The sequence below is a fragment of the Miniopterus schreibersii genome, assembly GCF_964146895.1.
Source record: "Miniopterus schreibersii genome assembly, chromosome: 19".
NCBI lineage: Eukaryota > Metazoa > Chordata > Mammalia > Chiroptera > Miniopteridae > Miniopterus > Miniopterus schreibersii.
The window spans coordinates 23,743,050-23,760,166 of record NC_138119.1 but is presented as its reverse complement, the minus strand read 5'-3'; the positions used below and the strand labels follow the sequence as shown (position 1 = coordinate 23,760,166).

The window sequence follows — 17,117 nt, the reverse complement described above, 5'->3', positions numbered from 1 at the left end:
CAGAACAAGGAAGGGTATAATTGCTGTAGCAAAGGTTACAGATCAGATGTTAATGTGAATGGCAGGTAGGTAAGGATATTTGTCTTCTGAACAATAATGACTTAACAAAACAGATGGTATTTGTGCACAGCCTTGAAAGTATCATTTGGATAGTCAAAGTTATTCTGTAGCAGGAACCTCAGCCAAGATAAAAAAGGCTAGTTTGACTAGTGTATTGAATTTGTGACGTTGAATACTGATGCATATAATCATGAGTGTAGTTGAGAACCAAATGTGAAATGTTTTGAATGTAAAATTGTTGATTTTCCCCCCCAACATGTTATTGCCATAATTTGTTTTAATTAGAAAGATTAATGTGGTAGATTGAAGGACACAAAATTTGTTTTGGAGACTATATCAGTAGTCTAGGGTCATAGTTTTAAAAGATCTTTTTCTGGTTGGCATCATGGAAATTAAAATACGTGGAGGGGGGAATTCTTTCAGTAGTTAGTAGAAAGAACAGATTTGGCAAGTGGATAATGAGGATTGACAGAGAAATGAGAATTGGAAATTTCAATTCAAAAGAGAAAAATGTCCGGTGGCCAAGTCGAAAGGTAAATTATGCTTATAGTTTTAAATGTTTCTGAACTCTTTAATCAGCATTTGGTGGCTTTAAAAAAAAAGGCAAAAAATAATTTTAGTACTTTTCAAGTTTAGTTTAGATTTGGAGAAAGTAATTATTTAATTTTAAATGTGTATAATATTTTGTATCCTACTGTTTGGATGATGGTGAAGGTAACAGAAGAAGTACGTAAGAATATTGAAGTTCGTTTAAAAGAGTCAGCCGAGTTTCAGACACAGTTGGAAAAGAAGTTGATGGAAGTAGAGAAGGAAAAACAGGAACTTCAGGATGACAAGAGAAAGGCCATAGAGAGCATGGAACAACAGGTAAATTCGGTTATTACCATATCAGTCTTTTTGTTTGTGTATATAAGTATTTGAATTCTTAAATAGTTCATTAGTTACCATTTGGTTCATCTCAACAGATGATTGAGCACATACAATTTTAGTTTTATGTTGTATTTTGCTCTTACCATGTGTTCATGTTTTCTTTGAATGTTTTAGACTGCTTTATGGTAGTAAGTCTCAGTGCTGCTTTTTAGAAACTTCTCCCTGAGACCTGACTTTTCCAAATATTAGAGACAGAATATGGAGCTGCAAAATTTGTAGATTATATCAGGTTATAACTTTTAAACTTTGTAAGAAGTCCCTTTGGGTGATTGGGCTTTTAAAGGTCTGTTTTCACTACTTTAAAAATAAGTTGGCAGTTAACTCTGGTTTTTAATCTTGTTCTTTTAATTTAGTTATCTGAGTTAAAGAAAACACTCAGTAGTGTTCAGAATGAAGTACAAGAAGCTCTTCAGAGAGCCGGCACAGCTCTGAGTAACGAGCAGCAAGCCAGGCGCGACTGTCAGGAACAAGTAAGTGTTGCCCTTGTAGCCAGTATTGAGTGAGCTTTGATCTAGGGAACAGTTCTTGGGGGCATTAATGCCGTTTGGGAGTTGGTGAGTCTTACAGAAATGCAGGGTTATTGCCACTTTTGGGGAACTTGGGCTAAGGTCAGTTGAAAAGTGTAGATGACACTAAAATACAAAGATGGGAGTAGGAGAGTAAGTGTGGGCTTCGCTCTTTTTTTTGTACTATTGCAGTCCTTTACTAGTTCTGGTTGTAAAACTATTATAAGCAAGATAGAGATACTTTCCTCGGCAAAACATTTTTAATACATTACTGAGGTTACAGATTTTTACACACCACTTTTTTTTCCTTAGTATTTTTATTTTTAGAAGAAGGGAGAGAGAAAGAGAAACATAAATGTGAGAGTAGAACATCAGTCAGCTGCCTCCTGCACCCCCCCACCCCCACCCCCTACTGGGGATCAAGCCTGTACTCTGGGCATGTGCCTTGACTGGGAATCAAACCAGCATCCTTTTGGTTGGTGCATGGGACGAAGCCCAACCAACTGAGCCACACCAGCCAGGGCACACACCACTTTTTATAAAGCTTAATACGAAACCACCTTATTTGTTGTAAGTATATGTACACACATGCATATATGGACAAGTTTTTTTTTTTTATGAACAAAAAAGTGATAAAACATAATTCACGGTAATGGGGATTATTTAAATGGTAGAATGAAAAATGAATATCTGTAAGAATATTACTAATGTTCTCATTTTTAAGTTCAGTGGTATATTGATAGCCACTTGTTTGGTTACTATTCTTTATTGCCTACATATACACAGCATGTATGTGTGTCACAGTTGCTTTAACGATGCAATACAGGGGAAAATGCTTCAAAGGTAAATTACACAAAAATGAATGGTTCTTGGCTTATTGCGAAACAGCATAACATTGGAAATTAAAATCAGAGAATATATCTATAATTCAATTTTCAAATTAATTTTTCATTTTTTTGTTTACTTTTAAGTTTTTGTGTGTATGCATGTATTTTACATGAGTTATATTTAGCTTTTATTCTATAAAATCTGTTCCAGATTACTACATAGTCTTCATAAGTTTCATTTGGACCAGCTCTTTAATATTTCATTAAATAGATAATAGTGTAACTTTTAATTATTCCATTTTGGTGCATTTACATGGTCTCCACTTTTATTTTAAATAATGCATTGTGCATCTTTTCTTTTGTACTGATTAGCTTTGGATTTTTAATCTTTTGTGTCAATGGGGGGATAATTTCTTATAGGCTAAAATAGCTGTGGAAGCTCAGAATAAGTATGAAAGAGAATTGATGCTCCATGCTGCTGATGTTGAAGCTCTACAAGCTGCCAAGGAACAGGTTTCCAAAATGGCCTCAGTTCGTCAGCATTTGGAAGAAACAACCCAGAAAGCAGAATCACAGTTGTTGGAGTGTAAAGCATCTTGGGAGGAGAGAGAGAGAGTGTTAAAGGTATTATTGCACATCATAATAGAAAGTTCTGGAGAACTGAAAAGTTTGGGTTTTTCTTTTTAATATGCATGGGAAAACCTGCTATTATGACAGAGTCTTGGCTTACAGGATGAAGTTACCAAGTGTGTGTCTCGCTGTGAAGATCTAGAGAAACAAAACAGATTACTTCATGATCAGATTGAAAAATTAAGTGACAAGGTCATTGCCTCTGTGAAGGAACGTGTACAAGGTCCGCTGAATGTGTCTTTCAGTGAAGAAGGAAAATCTCAAGAGCAGATTTTAGAAATTCTCAGGTAAACCAAGTATATTCTTTTCTTTTTTTCTTTTTTAAGTATATCTTTGTTGATTTCAGAGAGAGGAAAGGAGAGGGGGAGAGAGAGAGAAACATCAATGATGAGAGAGTCATTGATCAGCTGCCTCCTGCATGTCCCTGACTGGGGAGCAAGCCCCCAACCTGGGCATGAGCCCTGACCCGGAATCGAACCCCCATTGCCTGGATCCTAGGTCCACGCTCAACCACTGAGCCACGCCCAGCTGGGCACCAAGTATATTCTTAATGCTTTATTTCTGTGGTATGACAACTATGAACTATAACTCCAAATATATAAATTAGATAAGTGCGGGTTATTTGCTATTTTCGTATAAAGCTCATACTGTCTCTTGGCCAATAAACCCATTGCCACTCATATGGTGGTCACTTGACATTTAGACATATGCCACTTTAAATAAATGGCTTTAAGTTGAACTTGATAGTAAGAACTTGAGTGGGTTCTTTAAAAAACTAAATGCCTTTCAGATCATTTTAAAGATACACATTTCTAAAGCCACCGTCTATAATGTCTCATTATTTCTTAATGAAAATTATTAAAATTATTATTAAAGTGAATGGAACTTATATTAAAATTACCCATTTTAAAATGTTGCTGTCATTTTTTTATTCAAATAAAATCTTGCATCTTCTTGTAGATTTATACGACGAGAGAAAGAAATTGCTGAAACGAGGTTTGAGGTGGCTCAGGTTGAGAGTCTGCGATATCGACAAAGGGTTGAACTTTTAGAAAGAGAGCTGCAGGAACTGCAGGATAGTCTAAATGCTGAAAGGGAGAAAGTCCAGGTATGTATCCAAGCTGTAAGAAAGCAGTTGTTACGAGGTCATTTTAGTTTCCAATAACATAAAATTTAACTTGAAATTAGCTTTCTTCTTAAACTCCTCAATTCATTAAACATTATTAGGCAATGATACAGTAATGCTTAAGAAAGGAGTGGTAACCAGACTGCCTGGTTTCATATTCTAGCTTCATATCATTAGATGTTGTAATTTCCCTGCTCTTAAATTTCCTCATCTGTAATAATGGGTGACGATAATGAGGATTAAGTGAATTAGTGCACATGAAGCATTTAGAATCCTGTCTGGTGTGTAGTAAGCACTTAAATTTCAGTTACCTTAATTGTAGTTGTCATAATGCATCTGGATAGGCATTCTAGGAAAACATGGTGGATTAAAACTGCCACGGGTTATTTTTTCCTCAAAAAAGGAGCAAAAAATAATAACTACTATCAAAGAAAGGATAAGAAAATGGTATAGTGAATGGATGGTCGCAACACAAGCTCGACTCCTTAACCCTCACTAACACCCAAAAACTTATTGCATGACCTCATTATGAGGAGATGCAGTAATACAACCCCACATCTACAAGGAAGGAAATTGAATCGTTGATCTTCTTTTAACTGATAGGTAGTTGGAATGACTGCTAGATAGAAACCATTGACACAGGAAAGTGAATAATTAGATTTATGGAATTTACGTTTTCAGACAAATTTAAATCTCTAGAATTACATCATGTTGAGAAAGCAATCCAAATTCAAATATAGCCCATTGTAGAAATAATAAACAGCCCCTCTAATTCTTTGGAGTTAACACTTGGAGGAAAGTGGCAAAATCAGGGTTTCTAACAAAGATTGCATATTCTCTCAGTCTCTGCTGCTTCCTTTGTTGTTTTTTGGACTATAGAAACACAAATAATATTCGAAAATATCCGTCCCACAAACAACATCAAAGAGGAAAAACCAATTCTTACATAGAGTAGGAAGAAAGTCAGGAAGTAACACATTATATCAAAAATTATAGAATGTCTACCCACTGTGAACACTATAGCATGGCAACTGTGAGCCATAGCTTTGAAAATGGTTAGGGAATAAAGTAATATATAAAAGATAGATAATTACACCCATTGAGAACAGGAAGGAAGTTCTTTACAGGTGAAAAATACTCAGTAAAAGTGCTCGAAACCAAAGTGATAAAACAACTGAATGAAATGAAAGAATTTCTGAACAAAGGTGGGGGAGGACCAAAATAACATTGTTTTTAAACTATTAATAAATTCAGTATCTAAAGAATAGATAATAGAAAGATAGAGATCTGGATTGCTGTTCTTACCTAAGGGTAAAATGGATTATTTGTCAGTGGGGTTTGAAGTATCTTTTTACTTTCATCTTTGTGACTTCTTGCGTTTGTTTAGTCTTTGTAATCAACAAGCGCACAGAAAAAGAAACTTAAAACTTTAGTGTTAAAAGTTGATATTTAAATTCTCACTTTTTGTAGGGAAGATTAGAACTGGTAGGAAAAGGTAGGTCTTCACATGTTGTTAGATGTTGGTGTATATATACATGTGCTTGAAATCTTTAGGTAACTGCAAAAACAATGGCCCAGCATGAAGAACTGATGAAGAAAACAGAAACAATGAACGTAGTTATGGAGACCAATAAGATGCTAAGAGAAGAGAAGGAGAGGCTAGAACAGGATCTACAGCAGATGCAAGCAAAGGTTTGTAACTTACTGATCAATAGTAAGTGCATGTTATTTTTATTAAAATACGAATTTTTACATCAGGTATTAAAAAAAAATTGGCATTATTTTCAGGTGAGGAAACTGGAGTTAGATATTTTGCCTTTACAAGAAGCAAATGCTGAGCTAAGTGAGAAAAGCGGTATGTTGCAAGCAGAGAAGAAGTTATTAGAAGAAGATGTTAAACGTTGGAAAGCACGTAACCAGGTAAATGCAATTAAACCTATTCCAAAACATGGAACATTAAATTTTTTAAATGGAGTAAAATTTAAGGGGATAAATTATTTGAAGAACTAGCTAAAAGTTATTGTGTTTAACAGTCTATTACATGTACATAACTCGTTTTTTAAAATTTTTGGTCATATTTTGCATGTTTTGTAAAAATGGCTAATTTTAACTCCAAATGTAGGCTTTCACTTTATCTCTGAAATACTTTTGTTCATGAAAAAATGGATTTATATAGTTTATTGAAGCACTTTAAGAAGACCTTTTTGGGGGGGACAAAACCATATCACACAGTACTGCTGGAAACTCCAGCTCTATATTCAAACAAAAGGTTGAAAATCTGCCTTGCCTCGTGTTAGTTATGTGATTTGTCAGAGTTTCTTAGTCTTCAGAGGCAGTTTTCCTTGTGTGTAAAAATGAGGACATGATAACACTTTTCATGTTACAAAAATTAAACAATAAATGTGAAGCAGCAGTTCACCCATCACCTGGTACCTAGAAAATGCTCTAGGATGGTAAACATTTTATCAGAATGGGACTGTAAGATTTAAGAGCCCATTTAATCTTTCTCTTTTTTTTAATCACATAAGTAATCTGAAAAGTCAAGAAAGGAGGGTCTTCTACCCAAATCTACATATATTTCTATTAAATTGTGCTGCTTTCTGTCCTGTTTAATCAGTTATATTTAGGATTTCTGTTTCTAGATTACAATGCATTAGAAACTCTTTTTTTCCTTGTAAATGGCACTTTATTGAAATAGATGTTTAATATTAAAAGCTTGTAGATTTTTGGATCTCTTGAAATAGGTGTTTAATATTAAAAGCTTGTAGATTTTTGGATCTCTTTATTTGGCTCCATTGTAACTGTTCTGAAATGTTCATTTGCAACTATGAAAATACAGGGTGGAACAAAAGTAGGTTTACCATTGTTAGTGCATGAAACACAGTTTATTCTTGTTTCATTAATTAATTATTGTATTAATTTCCATACGAACAACTGTAAACCTACTTTTGCCCCACCCTGGATAATGAATAGTTAATGGCATTTTCTATTTCGGCTGAACTTTTTAGCTAAACAAACTAAAGGTTTGATCTTCATTATCTTGTAGCTTGGTGCTTCATTACTGTGTATGCAAGATACCTAATGTAAACATAATAGGTGTTTTGCTATTTTATAGCATATTGGTTTGAAAAAACCTGTAAAACCATGTTATGCATTTTTGCTATTTTAGCATCTAATAAGTCAACAGAAAGATCCAGATACAGAAGAGTATCGGAAGCTCCTTTCTGAAAAGGAAGTTCATACTAAGCGTATTCAGCAGTTAACTGAAGAAATTGGGAGACTTAAAGCTGAGATTGCAAGGTATAAGGAAGAAGCCTTAAATTGTCTATAATACATGGACTCAGAGAAGTTTGTTTCTGTTCTTTATAAGATACCCCAAGTGCTTTCTGATTTTAGAAAGAATGGAAAGTATTAGAGCCCTGACTTTCCCTTTTATTACTTTAAGGAGCCACGCAAACAGTAATTTTCTTTATGTCTCCTTATATAAATTACTTCTCTGTATTTTATGACTTTAAAAACTACAGTTGGTATAAGGCTAAATGTGTTTATTTTCTAAACAGTCAAAATAACTTTTGCAAATAGATTTTTATTTTTATTTTGGTTCGAATATATTTATGAACCTATTGAAGTATTTTAATAAAATATTTACATGAACTTATATTGTCCTTTTAAAGATAAGTTGAATATTAAAATGGATGTTTCTGGTTTACTTTTTTAAAGGTTTAATGTCAGTTGTCCATGTCATAACCCCTATTTATATGATGCTTGATAGCTTACAAATTTTTGTCACGTGTATTTTTTACTTGTTTTATAACAGTAGTCTAGCATTTCATTTCTTCAGTAATGTTACTTAATTTTAAAAATGAGAAAGCTAAAATTCAGAAAGGTACCCGAGGTTGCAGAGTTAGTAGTTGTTAAACCCATACTCTTAACTCAGGGTCATGTCATGTAAGTTTATGATAATGTACATGGTTTGGCAAACTGTAACCCACAGGCCTGTTTTGTATGGCCTGTGAGCTAAGAATGCTTTTTTACATTTTAAAGCATTGTTTAAAAGGAAAAAGAACATGTGACAGAGTGTATGTGGTCTACAAAACCTAACATATACTCAACACCAGATCAAGTGGAGTATAGATTTTGCTATCAGTCAGATGTGAATTAAAATCTGTACCAACACTTGATTGCTATGTAAAATCGTGTATGTTAGTTGACCACTTATAACTGGATTTTTCTCATTTCTAACATGGGCATGTATGCCTATCTAATAAGCATATAACATCTTTATAAAGGACCACATAATCATAAGTTAAGGAATTATCTTTTAAAGCATGCATGGGGTTTTTTTAGGATTTCTTAAATACAAATTTTACTAAAGCAACACAATAAAAAGTGTAAATCGAAGGATTTTAAAACTTGAGAGGTCTCATATACTTAGTCTTTGATTTTTTTTTTAGATCAAATGCATCTTTGACTAACAATCAGAACTTAATCCAGAGTCTAAAGGAAGATTTAAATAAAATAAGAACTGAAAAGGAAGGTATCCAGAAGGACTTAGATGCCAAAATAATTGATATCCAGGAAAAGGTCAAAACTATTACTCAAGTCAAGAAAATTGGACGTAGGTATAAGACTCAGTATGAAGAGCTCAAAGCCCAGCAAGACAAGGTATTTGAAGGGATTTTCTTGCTCTATGTATAACATACATATATATTTGTATGTTTTTTGACGTACACAATTTTGATCTACACAATTCACACACCATTTTACATATCAGGATGACATAAAAATCTTATTCATAATGTTGATTATTGGTTTTTAGGTTCTAAACTTTAAGGTAATTTACGGCACTGTTGTTTAAGATTAGCTCTTTAATATGTCCCAAAATGCACCGTAAGTTCATAAAAAAATTCTAATAAATGTTAGGTATATTAGTTCAGTTTTCCTGTTTCAAATATTGTCCCTTTTCAAACTGTGTTCTGGTAACTCATTGCTGATTAAAATTGTGTATATCAAAGAATGATAGTTCTTTATAGTTAGGCTATGATACAGTTTTATTTATTTATGTATTTAATTTTTTTAGCCTCGACTACAGATATGTTTTTATTGATTTTAGCGAGAGAGAGGAGAGGAGGGGGGGAGAGAGAGAGAAACATCAATGTGAGAGAGAAATATCAATTGGTGGCCTCCTGTACACACATTCACACTCAGACTGGGGATGGAACCTGCAACCTGGGTATGTGCCCTGACCAGAAATCAAACCTGCAACCTTTTCTTGTACTGTTTGCTCCAACCAGCTGAGCCACACTGGCCCGGGCGGGCTGTATTATAGTTTTAAATAAGTAGTTGATGTTAACCACCTATCTAAAAGAATTTTAAAATCCTTGTTATATTTTGACTCTGCATTTTGTCTTTAATTCCCAAAGGTAAAGAACTGTATATTGATTTAATGACATACTTTGCACGTTAGATTAGAAAATATGTAAAGAAAAAAAGTCCAAAATTCTTACCCCTCAGTGTTAACCACTTCTAGTATGCTTTTCTTTACTTGTGAGTAATTTGTCATTCCAAACAATTTTATGTTAAACATTACATCATCATCTTGATTAGCTGGTTAACATTCCATTTTATGGAAAACCCTAACCTATTTAACAACTTACTATTGGACATTAAAGTTGTTCCATAGAAAAGTCATTTATGAATGCCTTAAATTTCTTTGCATAATTATGATTAATTTTCTTAAATAAACTTTTAGAAGTGGGATTGCTGAATATGTGGAAGTGGAGTGTATTATTACTTTTTGTTATATTAGGTCATGGAGTCTTCAGCTCAATCTTCTGGAGACCATCAGGAACAGCATGTCTCAATCCAGGAAATGCAGGAGCTCAAAGAAACCCTTAACCAAGCTGAAACAAAGTCAAAATCACTTGAGAATCAAGTAGAGAATCTGCAGAAGGTATGAGTGTGAAATATGTCCCAATTCTTCCTTGTTTGAATGCTTAAAGAAATAGAATGAAATATTATTCAGTCCTAAAAAAGAACTTAAAAAAGAAATATATGCTAAAGACTTTCTGTTATCGTATGAAAATGTATGTATCTTATGCTTTTTACATTGAATGACTCCTGTATGAAAGTAGTAGCTAATCATCTTCAAGTGTTTGCTTACTTGGTTTGACCAGCATTTTGTATTTATACTTCCATTTAATTTAAATAAGCAAAGTAATGTTTTACATTTTAAGTTTGTAGGGCCCACAGTTTGAATTGATTTGATTGCTACATAGTAAATACTTGTTTTCCTTTAAAAGACATTATCTGAAAAAGAGACTGAAGCAAGAAATCTGCAGGAACAAACTGTGCAGCTTCAATCTGAACTTGCACGACTTCGTCAGGATCTTCAAGATAGAACCACACAGGAAGAGCAGCTCCGACAGCAGATAACTGAAAAGGAAGAAAAGACAAGAAAGGCTATTGTAGCAGCAAAATCAAAAATTGCACATTTAGCTGGTAAATTTCTGTATATATTAGGTTTATTTAGTTAGACACAAAATAAGCTGTCTTAGTTTTCAAGTGATTGAGAATTCCCTTGATATATGAAGTCTTGTTAATTGGTAATGACTAGATAGGGAGTCCTGCTATCTTTCTGCTTTGGTGTATAACTATCATGACCTTTTGATGGAGATCCTTTGAGTCCACGGTATACTGTCCAGATGCCTTCTGGAAACTCCTAGACAGAACTGGATCCTACCAGCCCAGGGATTTTTCTGTGCCTCTCACTTCACTGAGGGCCCCTCTAGCATAGCCCTTCAGGAAAAATACATTTCAGAATATGTCAGGTTTAGGAGGAGCCCTGTGTTGCAACACAGAGGGCCTCACTGTACCTTGTTTTCCAGTCTTCTTAGTAGGTAAATAAAATGCCAAATTAGTTGGATTTTATTATGAGCAATTTTTTTAATCTCTAAGATAGTGTCCCAGCAACAAAATAAAATTAAAAAAAAAAGTTATTTATTTTTTAGTGTATACAATAGATTGTATGAAATTGTATGAAATGCAGTTTATAACATTCTTGTATTTTATAATACATTGAAATATAAAAGGACTTTTGCTGGCTATAATTTATGGTGGATCCTTTATCTTTTTGAGATCTTTGTTAGGAAAAGTTACATATTTTTATGTTTGAATAAGTATATTTTATACTGGAGTAGTAAATACAAATATGTTTAGAACTTTGCCTATTGAGATGTATAGTGTATCAAAACTATTGTAAATGTAAAAGTTCAGAAATAGAATCTGATATGGCCTTTGAGTATCTATTAAGCACATAAACATTATTTCCAATGTTTGATTGTAATATTAATAGAATCACAAATACTTCTTTAGGTGTAAAAGATCAGCTAACTAAAGAAAATGAGGAGCTTAAACAACGGAATGGAGCTTTAGATCAGCAGAAAGATGAATTAGATGTTCGTATGACTGCCCTTAAGTCCCAGTATGAAGGTCGAATTAGTCGCTTGGAAAGAGAACTCAGGGAGCATCAAGAGAGACACCTGGAGCAGAGAGATGAACCTCAAGAACCTACTAATAAGGTGATTAGCTAATTCTGTTTAAATGGCAGATCTTTTTGTACATTTTACTTGAAGGTATCTGGTGATTAAGGAACCTTTATCAGAGTGAATTTTGGCTAAACCCAGAATACAGAAATAATTAACAAAAATAAAATATTTTGATGGCACTTTTAAGTGGAATCTTGTGGGATAGGCACAGTAATCCATAGTTTTCTTTTTATATAGGTCCCAGAACAGCAGAGACAGATCACGCTGAAAACAGCTCCAGCTTCTGGTGAAAGGGGAATGTGAGTTTTAGTTCTTTTATAGTCTGTTTTTCTTTTAAAGGTTAGGGAAGATCTAGTGATCTTTGGGGAGACAAGCAAATCTGGACTCTATTACAAAAATATGTCCCATTAGGTAGAGCATCTTTTATCTTTTAGTTTGTGATCGACGTCCAAGATAGGCTACTGATTCTCCCTGGGATGTTAAGGATACAAATATAAGGAGCTGAGTTGAGACTTGGGTAAAGTGGTCAACAGTTGAATACATTTCACATTGTCAGAATACACTACTGCAGAGTATTTCTTGCACAGATTTTAATGCTTAAATTCAAACCTTTTCAAGAAGAGTTTTGAAAGATTTAGTAAACAGTATAAAGCTAAACTTACTGTCTCATTAATTTTTATTTTAATCTGCCTAAAGCCTACCCAAAGCAGTGTTAGAAAAACAGAATTAGTAAGGTCTGAATGCATATAAGACCATACTTGTTGAACACTCACTTCAGGAAATATATGTGCTTTGCTTTTGATAGAGCATACGTACTTTATAAAGAATATTTGTAGTAATTCAGTTATTCTTGTTTTTCCCCCTCTATAAGTGCCAGCACATCAGACCCACCAACAGCTAATATCAAGCCAACTCCTGTTGTGTCTACTCCAAGTAAAGTGACAGCTGCAGCTATGGCTGGGAATAAGTCAACACCCAGGGCTAGTATCCGCCCAATGGTCACACCTGCAACTGTTACAAACCCTACCACCACCCCGACAGCTACAGTGATGCCCACTACACAAGTGGAATCACAAGAAGGTAAGTAGAATAATACAGATATGAGTGGACTAGCTGGTTATTTAGATGTATTATGAGAGGATGACAGTAACTTTAAGGAAAAATAAGGCTTCCACCGAAGCTAAAAGTCACACATGATAATAAAAGTAGGCAGTTAATATTTTCAAGTGATACCTCCCAGGATACTTGATAATGTAGCAAATTTCCTCCCTCCCTCCCTTCTTGCTTTGTTGTGTTTTTTAACTAAACAAGGAGGGAAATTTACTCCTATAAGTGTATGGCATGTCTTTTCCAGGATCAAAATTTTCACTTTTTTCTTTTTAAGGAATTTTTTTAATATGTTTTATTTTAGAGAGAGAGAGAGAGGAAGGGAAAAAGAGGGAAACATCAGTCGGCTGCCTCCTGCATAGTCCCTACTGGGGATCGAGCCCACAACCCAGGCAAGTGCCCTGACTGGGAATCGAACCATTGACCTCTTGGTGCATGGGACGATGCCCAACTAACTGAGCCACACCAGCCAGGGCAAATTTTCACTTCTAATGGCTAAGAAAGAGAATATGAAATCCTCTTTGGAAAACCACACTGTCATTGGTTGAACCCAAACATCACTTTTTATTGAAATTGTCTGATCTCTTCATTGCTTTCTCCACTTTGTTCCCATGGCACTTTCTTAGTTATTACATCAGTTACAATTCAGTTAAATACATACTTTTTTATTCCATTAGGTTGAGTTCCTAAAGGTAAGAATTTTCATTATTAAATCTTTTTATCCAACCCTGAGATAGGTAGGTGTTTAGTAAAACTTTACTAAATGCAATTTCCTTGACTTTTTGTCTTAACAAATGTTAGAATTCAGTAAACTTTTTAAGCATTTAGAAATACATAATATGTACATATACTATAAAACCACAGAATATTTTATTTCAGCTACATTCAGTACAATGATTTTCACCTATATTACATTAAACTTAATGGTCATTTTATATCAATGAAAAACAAAAATGATACTTAATAAAAACTCACATCTGATTGACTCTGGCTTTTAAATTTCATTTATTTTATATAACTTTATATAATTTAAATAAGATAATAGATCAAAAACAGTTTCAGGTATTTAATTCAGCTACCTATCAGTCACATAAGCAATACAAAAATGAGTAATTCATTGCCTTTATCTTCTGTTTTTGTCACCTATACCACAGAATAGGGAGGATAATCCCGGCTTTGATAAGAATAGGAGACTTATTAATTGTATTAAGTATTTTAATTACTTTTCAGCTATGCAATCTGAAGGGCCTGTGGAACATGTTCCAGTTTTTGGAAGCACAAGTGGATCTGTTCGTTCTACTAGTCCTAATGTCCAGCCTTCTATTCCTCAACCCATTTTAACCATTCAGCAGCAAACCCAGGCTACGGCTTTTGTGCAACCCACTCAACAGAGTCATCCTCAGATTGAGCCTGCAAATCAAGAGCTGTCCCCAAACATAGTAGAGGTGGTTCAGAGTTCGCCAGTTGAGCGACCATCTACTTCCACAGCAGTATTTGGCACTGGTAAGATTAATTTTAAAGTGAAGTTGTAGTAGGCCTGTGTGTTTGTAGTTTCTTGGATGTGGTACATGTCTTTTAAAAAATATATATATATACGTTTTTATTGATTTCAGAGAGAGGAAGGGAGAGAGAGAGAAACATCAATGATGAGAGAGAATCATAGGTCAGCTGCCTCCTTCATGCCCCCTACTGGGGATCCAGCCTGCAACCCAGGCACTTGCCCTGACCTGGAATCCAACCGAGATCTCCTGGATCCGAGGTCAATGCTCAGCCTCTGAGCCACGCTGGCCAGGCAACACATGTCTTGAATATTCTTTGTACATAACTTGTTTTCTACGAGGTATTAGAATGTATGAATGTATTCCTAACACTTTCTGTTTAGTTTTTAAAATTAACTTTGTCTAAATTGAGTTTGTTATCATGCCCTAATTCAAGATTTAAACTATGTAATTTCAAAGTTTCAGCTACCCCAAGTTCTTCTCTGCCTAAGCGCACACGGGAAGAGGAGGAGGACAGCACCATGGAAGCCTCGGACCAGGTCCCCGATGATGCAGTGGAGATGCCTCTCCCGAAGAAATTGAAAAGTGTTACACCTGTAGCAGCTGAGGTGTGTGAGGTCCTCCTGTTTATTTTCTATCAATAGAGTTAAGATATTCTTTCTGTTACAGCATTATTAGGTGAATAGGCCTTTTGGGGCCCAAATCCAGAAAAGTTTCTTAACTTACTGCAAAGTTTCCACTGATGGCTCAAGTGTTGTTGCTGTTGCCAACAGTGTTTATATCCTTTGCATATCTTTGATTAAATTAGTTCCCATTTTAACTTAAAAGATACAGTTACAAAACATACGTTGAATTCCCTTTCAGTTTTTTGTTTGTTGTTTTGTTTTTGCTTTTTGTTAATCCTCATCAGAGGGTGGGAGGGGGAGAGAAACACCGATGAGAAAGAGACCCATGGATCGATTGCATCCTGCGCGGCCAAACCTGCAACCCGGGTACCTGCCCTTGACCAGGAATTGAACCCACGAACCTTTGGTGCATGGGCCAATGCTCTAACCACTGAGCCACACCGGCCAGGGCTCAGGGTTTGTTTTTTTTTAATTTAAAGAATAAGGAAATTTATAGTCTCATGCACATTTTAAACTGCTACCTACTGTCTTTTTCTCAGATTAACCAGAATTAACAGTTCTTTATTTTCATTTTTTGAGGCTAAATTATAATGAATTGTTTTACTATCAAACATTGAGACTACTAAGTCAGTTTCATTAGTGTGTATTTAATTATTGTTCATAAGTCTTATTTTGTATTACTGAAAAAGAATTTCATTATATTTTATAAGTAAACATAAGTGAACATTTCTGATGTACAGTTTTATAAAATTACAGATGAATTTTCTTTTATTGGGAGAACTAGCTTAATGCATTAGCTCATGAACTGATATGACTAACACTTGTATATCATGATTCAGGAAGAAGTTACGGCAGAAGAAAGTACTGATGGAGAGGTAGAGACTCAAGTATACAACCAAGATTCTCAAGATTCCATTGGAGAAGTAAGTAAAATATTTAAAGTAACAAATTGTTGCCTTTAATGAATGAAATTAGCTTTGACAATTGAATCAGACTTTTTTAATTGGCTGCTTTTACATCTAATGAAATATTAGAATTACCAGTGCAATTTCTGCTTTTTTTAACTCCTGATTAGTATAATGCCTTCTAAACTTCATTAAAGAAATGTTTTTGTTTACACTTAGCACATATTTTCCATGCTAAGAGTTGTCATGAGTAAATATTACCCACTCAGTTATTTGGAAGGACAAGTGCCAGTTGAGTTTTCAGTTAACCCATAGTGCCCAGTATGGTGGTCTTCTATTTCGTCCCTTACTGAATTAAATTAATCCATGGAAGGAAATGCATTTATACACTTCTTCATTTATTGAGGCCTCTCCAGAGACCACCTCACTAGTGAAAATGCATAGACTCTGAAGTAACAAAGCACTAGGTTCTATTCCTAACTCTACCACTTAGAAGCTGTGTGACTATAAGCAAGTTGTTAATTCTCTCTAAGCCTCAGTTTTCTCATCTGTTGGACTAATATAACATAATTTTTAGTATTATAAAATACCTAAAATAATACCTGCAACATATTTGACACTCAAAGTTTTATTTACTTTCCTTTCATCCTTCTGCCCACAGATTGAGACTTTATAACAAGTAATGTTCACAGAACTCATTACTATAAGCCTAATGTTGTTTCTGGAAGTTTGCATTTATTAACTAATTTAATCCTCGAAACAACCCCGTTTTATAGGTGGGAATAAAACAATGCCCAGATAAGTCACATAACCCAGGTTCTCATAAAATCAAAGCTGGATTCGAACTTGGGCCATCTAGTTTTCTATTGCCCTCTTAAGCTTGAAACAATACTTTATATCTGGATAAATTTTCAGGATCATTTTATTCTAAAATTATTTTATCTGTATAAAATAAACTGTCTTAAGCTAATCATGAGTAACCATAGATTACAAGTAAATTTTAGTTTCTTAGCTGCATATGAATCACATTGTGACTCTTGTTATATTTCTGTTGGACAGCACTGATCTATATCACTGGTAGTTTTGACACACCTATATCTGTGTATCTTTTATATTTTTTTATTGTGGGGTCTTTTTTAATCGATTTTAGAGAGGAAGGGAGTGGGGGAGAGAGAGAGACATCGATCTAAGAGATACTGATCGGTTGCCTCCCATATGCTCCCCAACTGGGGACTGAACCGGCAACCTAGGTATATGCCCTGACCAAGAATCTAACTCAAGACCTTCTGGTGCACAGGACAATGTTCCAGCCAACTGAGCCACAGCAGCCAAGGCTGTTTTTTTTTCTATTTTT

At 34.5% G+C, this 17,117-nt stretch overlaps 1 protein-coding gene across 5 annotated transcripts in view; it reads left to right on the top strand.

Moving 5' to 3' along the window:
- TPR (translocated promoter region, nuclear basket protein) overlaps nucleotides 1-17,117 on the top strand; it is a 57,604-nt gene that overhangs the window by 22,310 nt on the left and 18,177 nt on the right. For all 5 annotated transcript variants that reach the window (XM_081121392.1, XM_081121393.1, XM_081121391.1 and 2 more), the window contains exons 24-40: nucleotides 775-927; nucleotides 1,344-1,460; nucleotides 2,744-2,947; nucleotides 3,056-3,240; nucleotides 3,914-4,061; nucleotides 5,634-5,771; nucleotides 5,868-5,999; nucleotides 7,249-7,379; nucleotides 8,534-8,744; nucleotides 9,889-10,032; nucleotides 10,382-10,580; nucleotides 11,454-11,659; nucleotides 11,864-11,925; nucleotides 12,498-12,706; nucleotides 13,964-14,236; nucleotides 14,692-14,840; nucleotides 15,698-15,781. In XM_081121392.1, coding sequence (XP_080977518.1) covers nucleotides 775-927; nucleotides 1,344-1,460; nucleotides 2,744-2,947; nucleotides 3,056-3,240; nucleotides 3,914-4,061; nucleotides 5,634-5,771; nucleotides 5,868-5,999; nucleotides 7,249-7,379; nucleotides 8,534-8,744; nucleotides 9,889-10,032; nucleotides 10,382-10,580; nucleotides 11,454-11,659; nucleotides 11,864-11,925; nucleotides 12,498-12,706; nucleotides 13,964-14,236; nucleotides 14,692-14,840; nucleotides 15,698-15,781 — 2,745 coding nt within the window. The remainder of the gene's footprint in view (nucleotides 1-774; nucleotides 928-1,343; nucleotides 1,461-2,743; nucleotides 2,948-3,055; nucleotides 3,241-3,913; nucleotides 4,062-5,633; nucleotides 5,772-5,867; nucleotides 6,000-7,248; nucleotides 7,380-8,533; nucleotides 8,745-9,888; nucleotides 10,033-10,381; nucleotides 10,581-11,453; nucleotides 11,660-11,863; nucleotides 11,926-12,497; nucleotides 12,707-13,963; nucleotides 14,237-14,691; nucleotides 14,841-15,697; nucleotides 15,782-17,117) is intronic.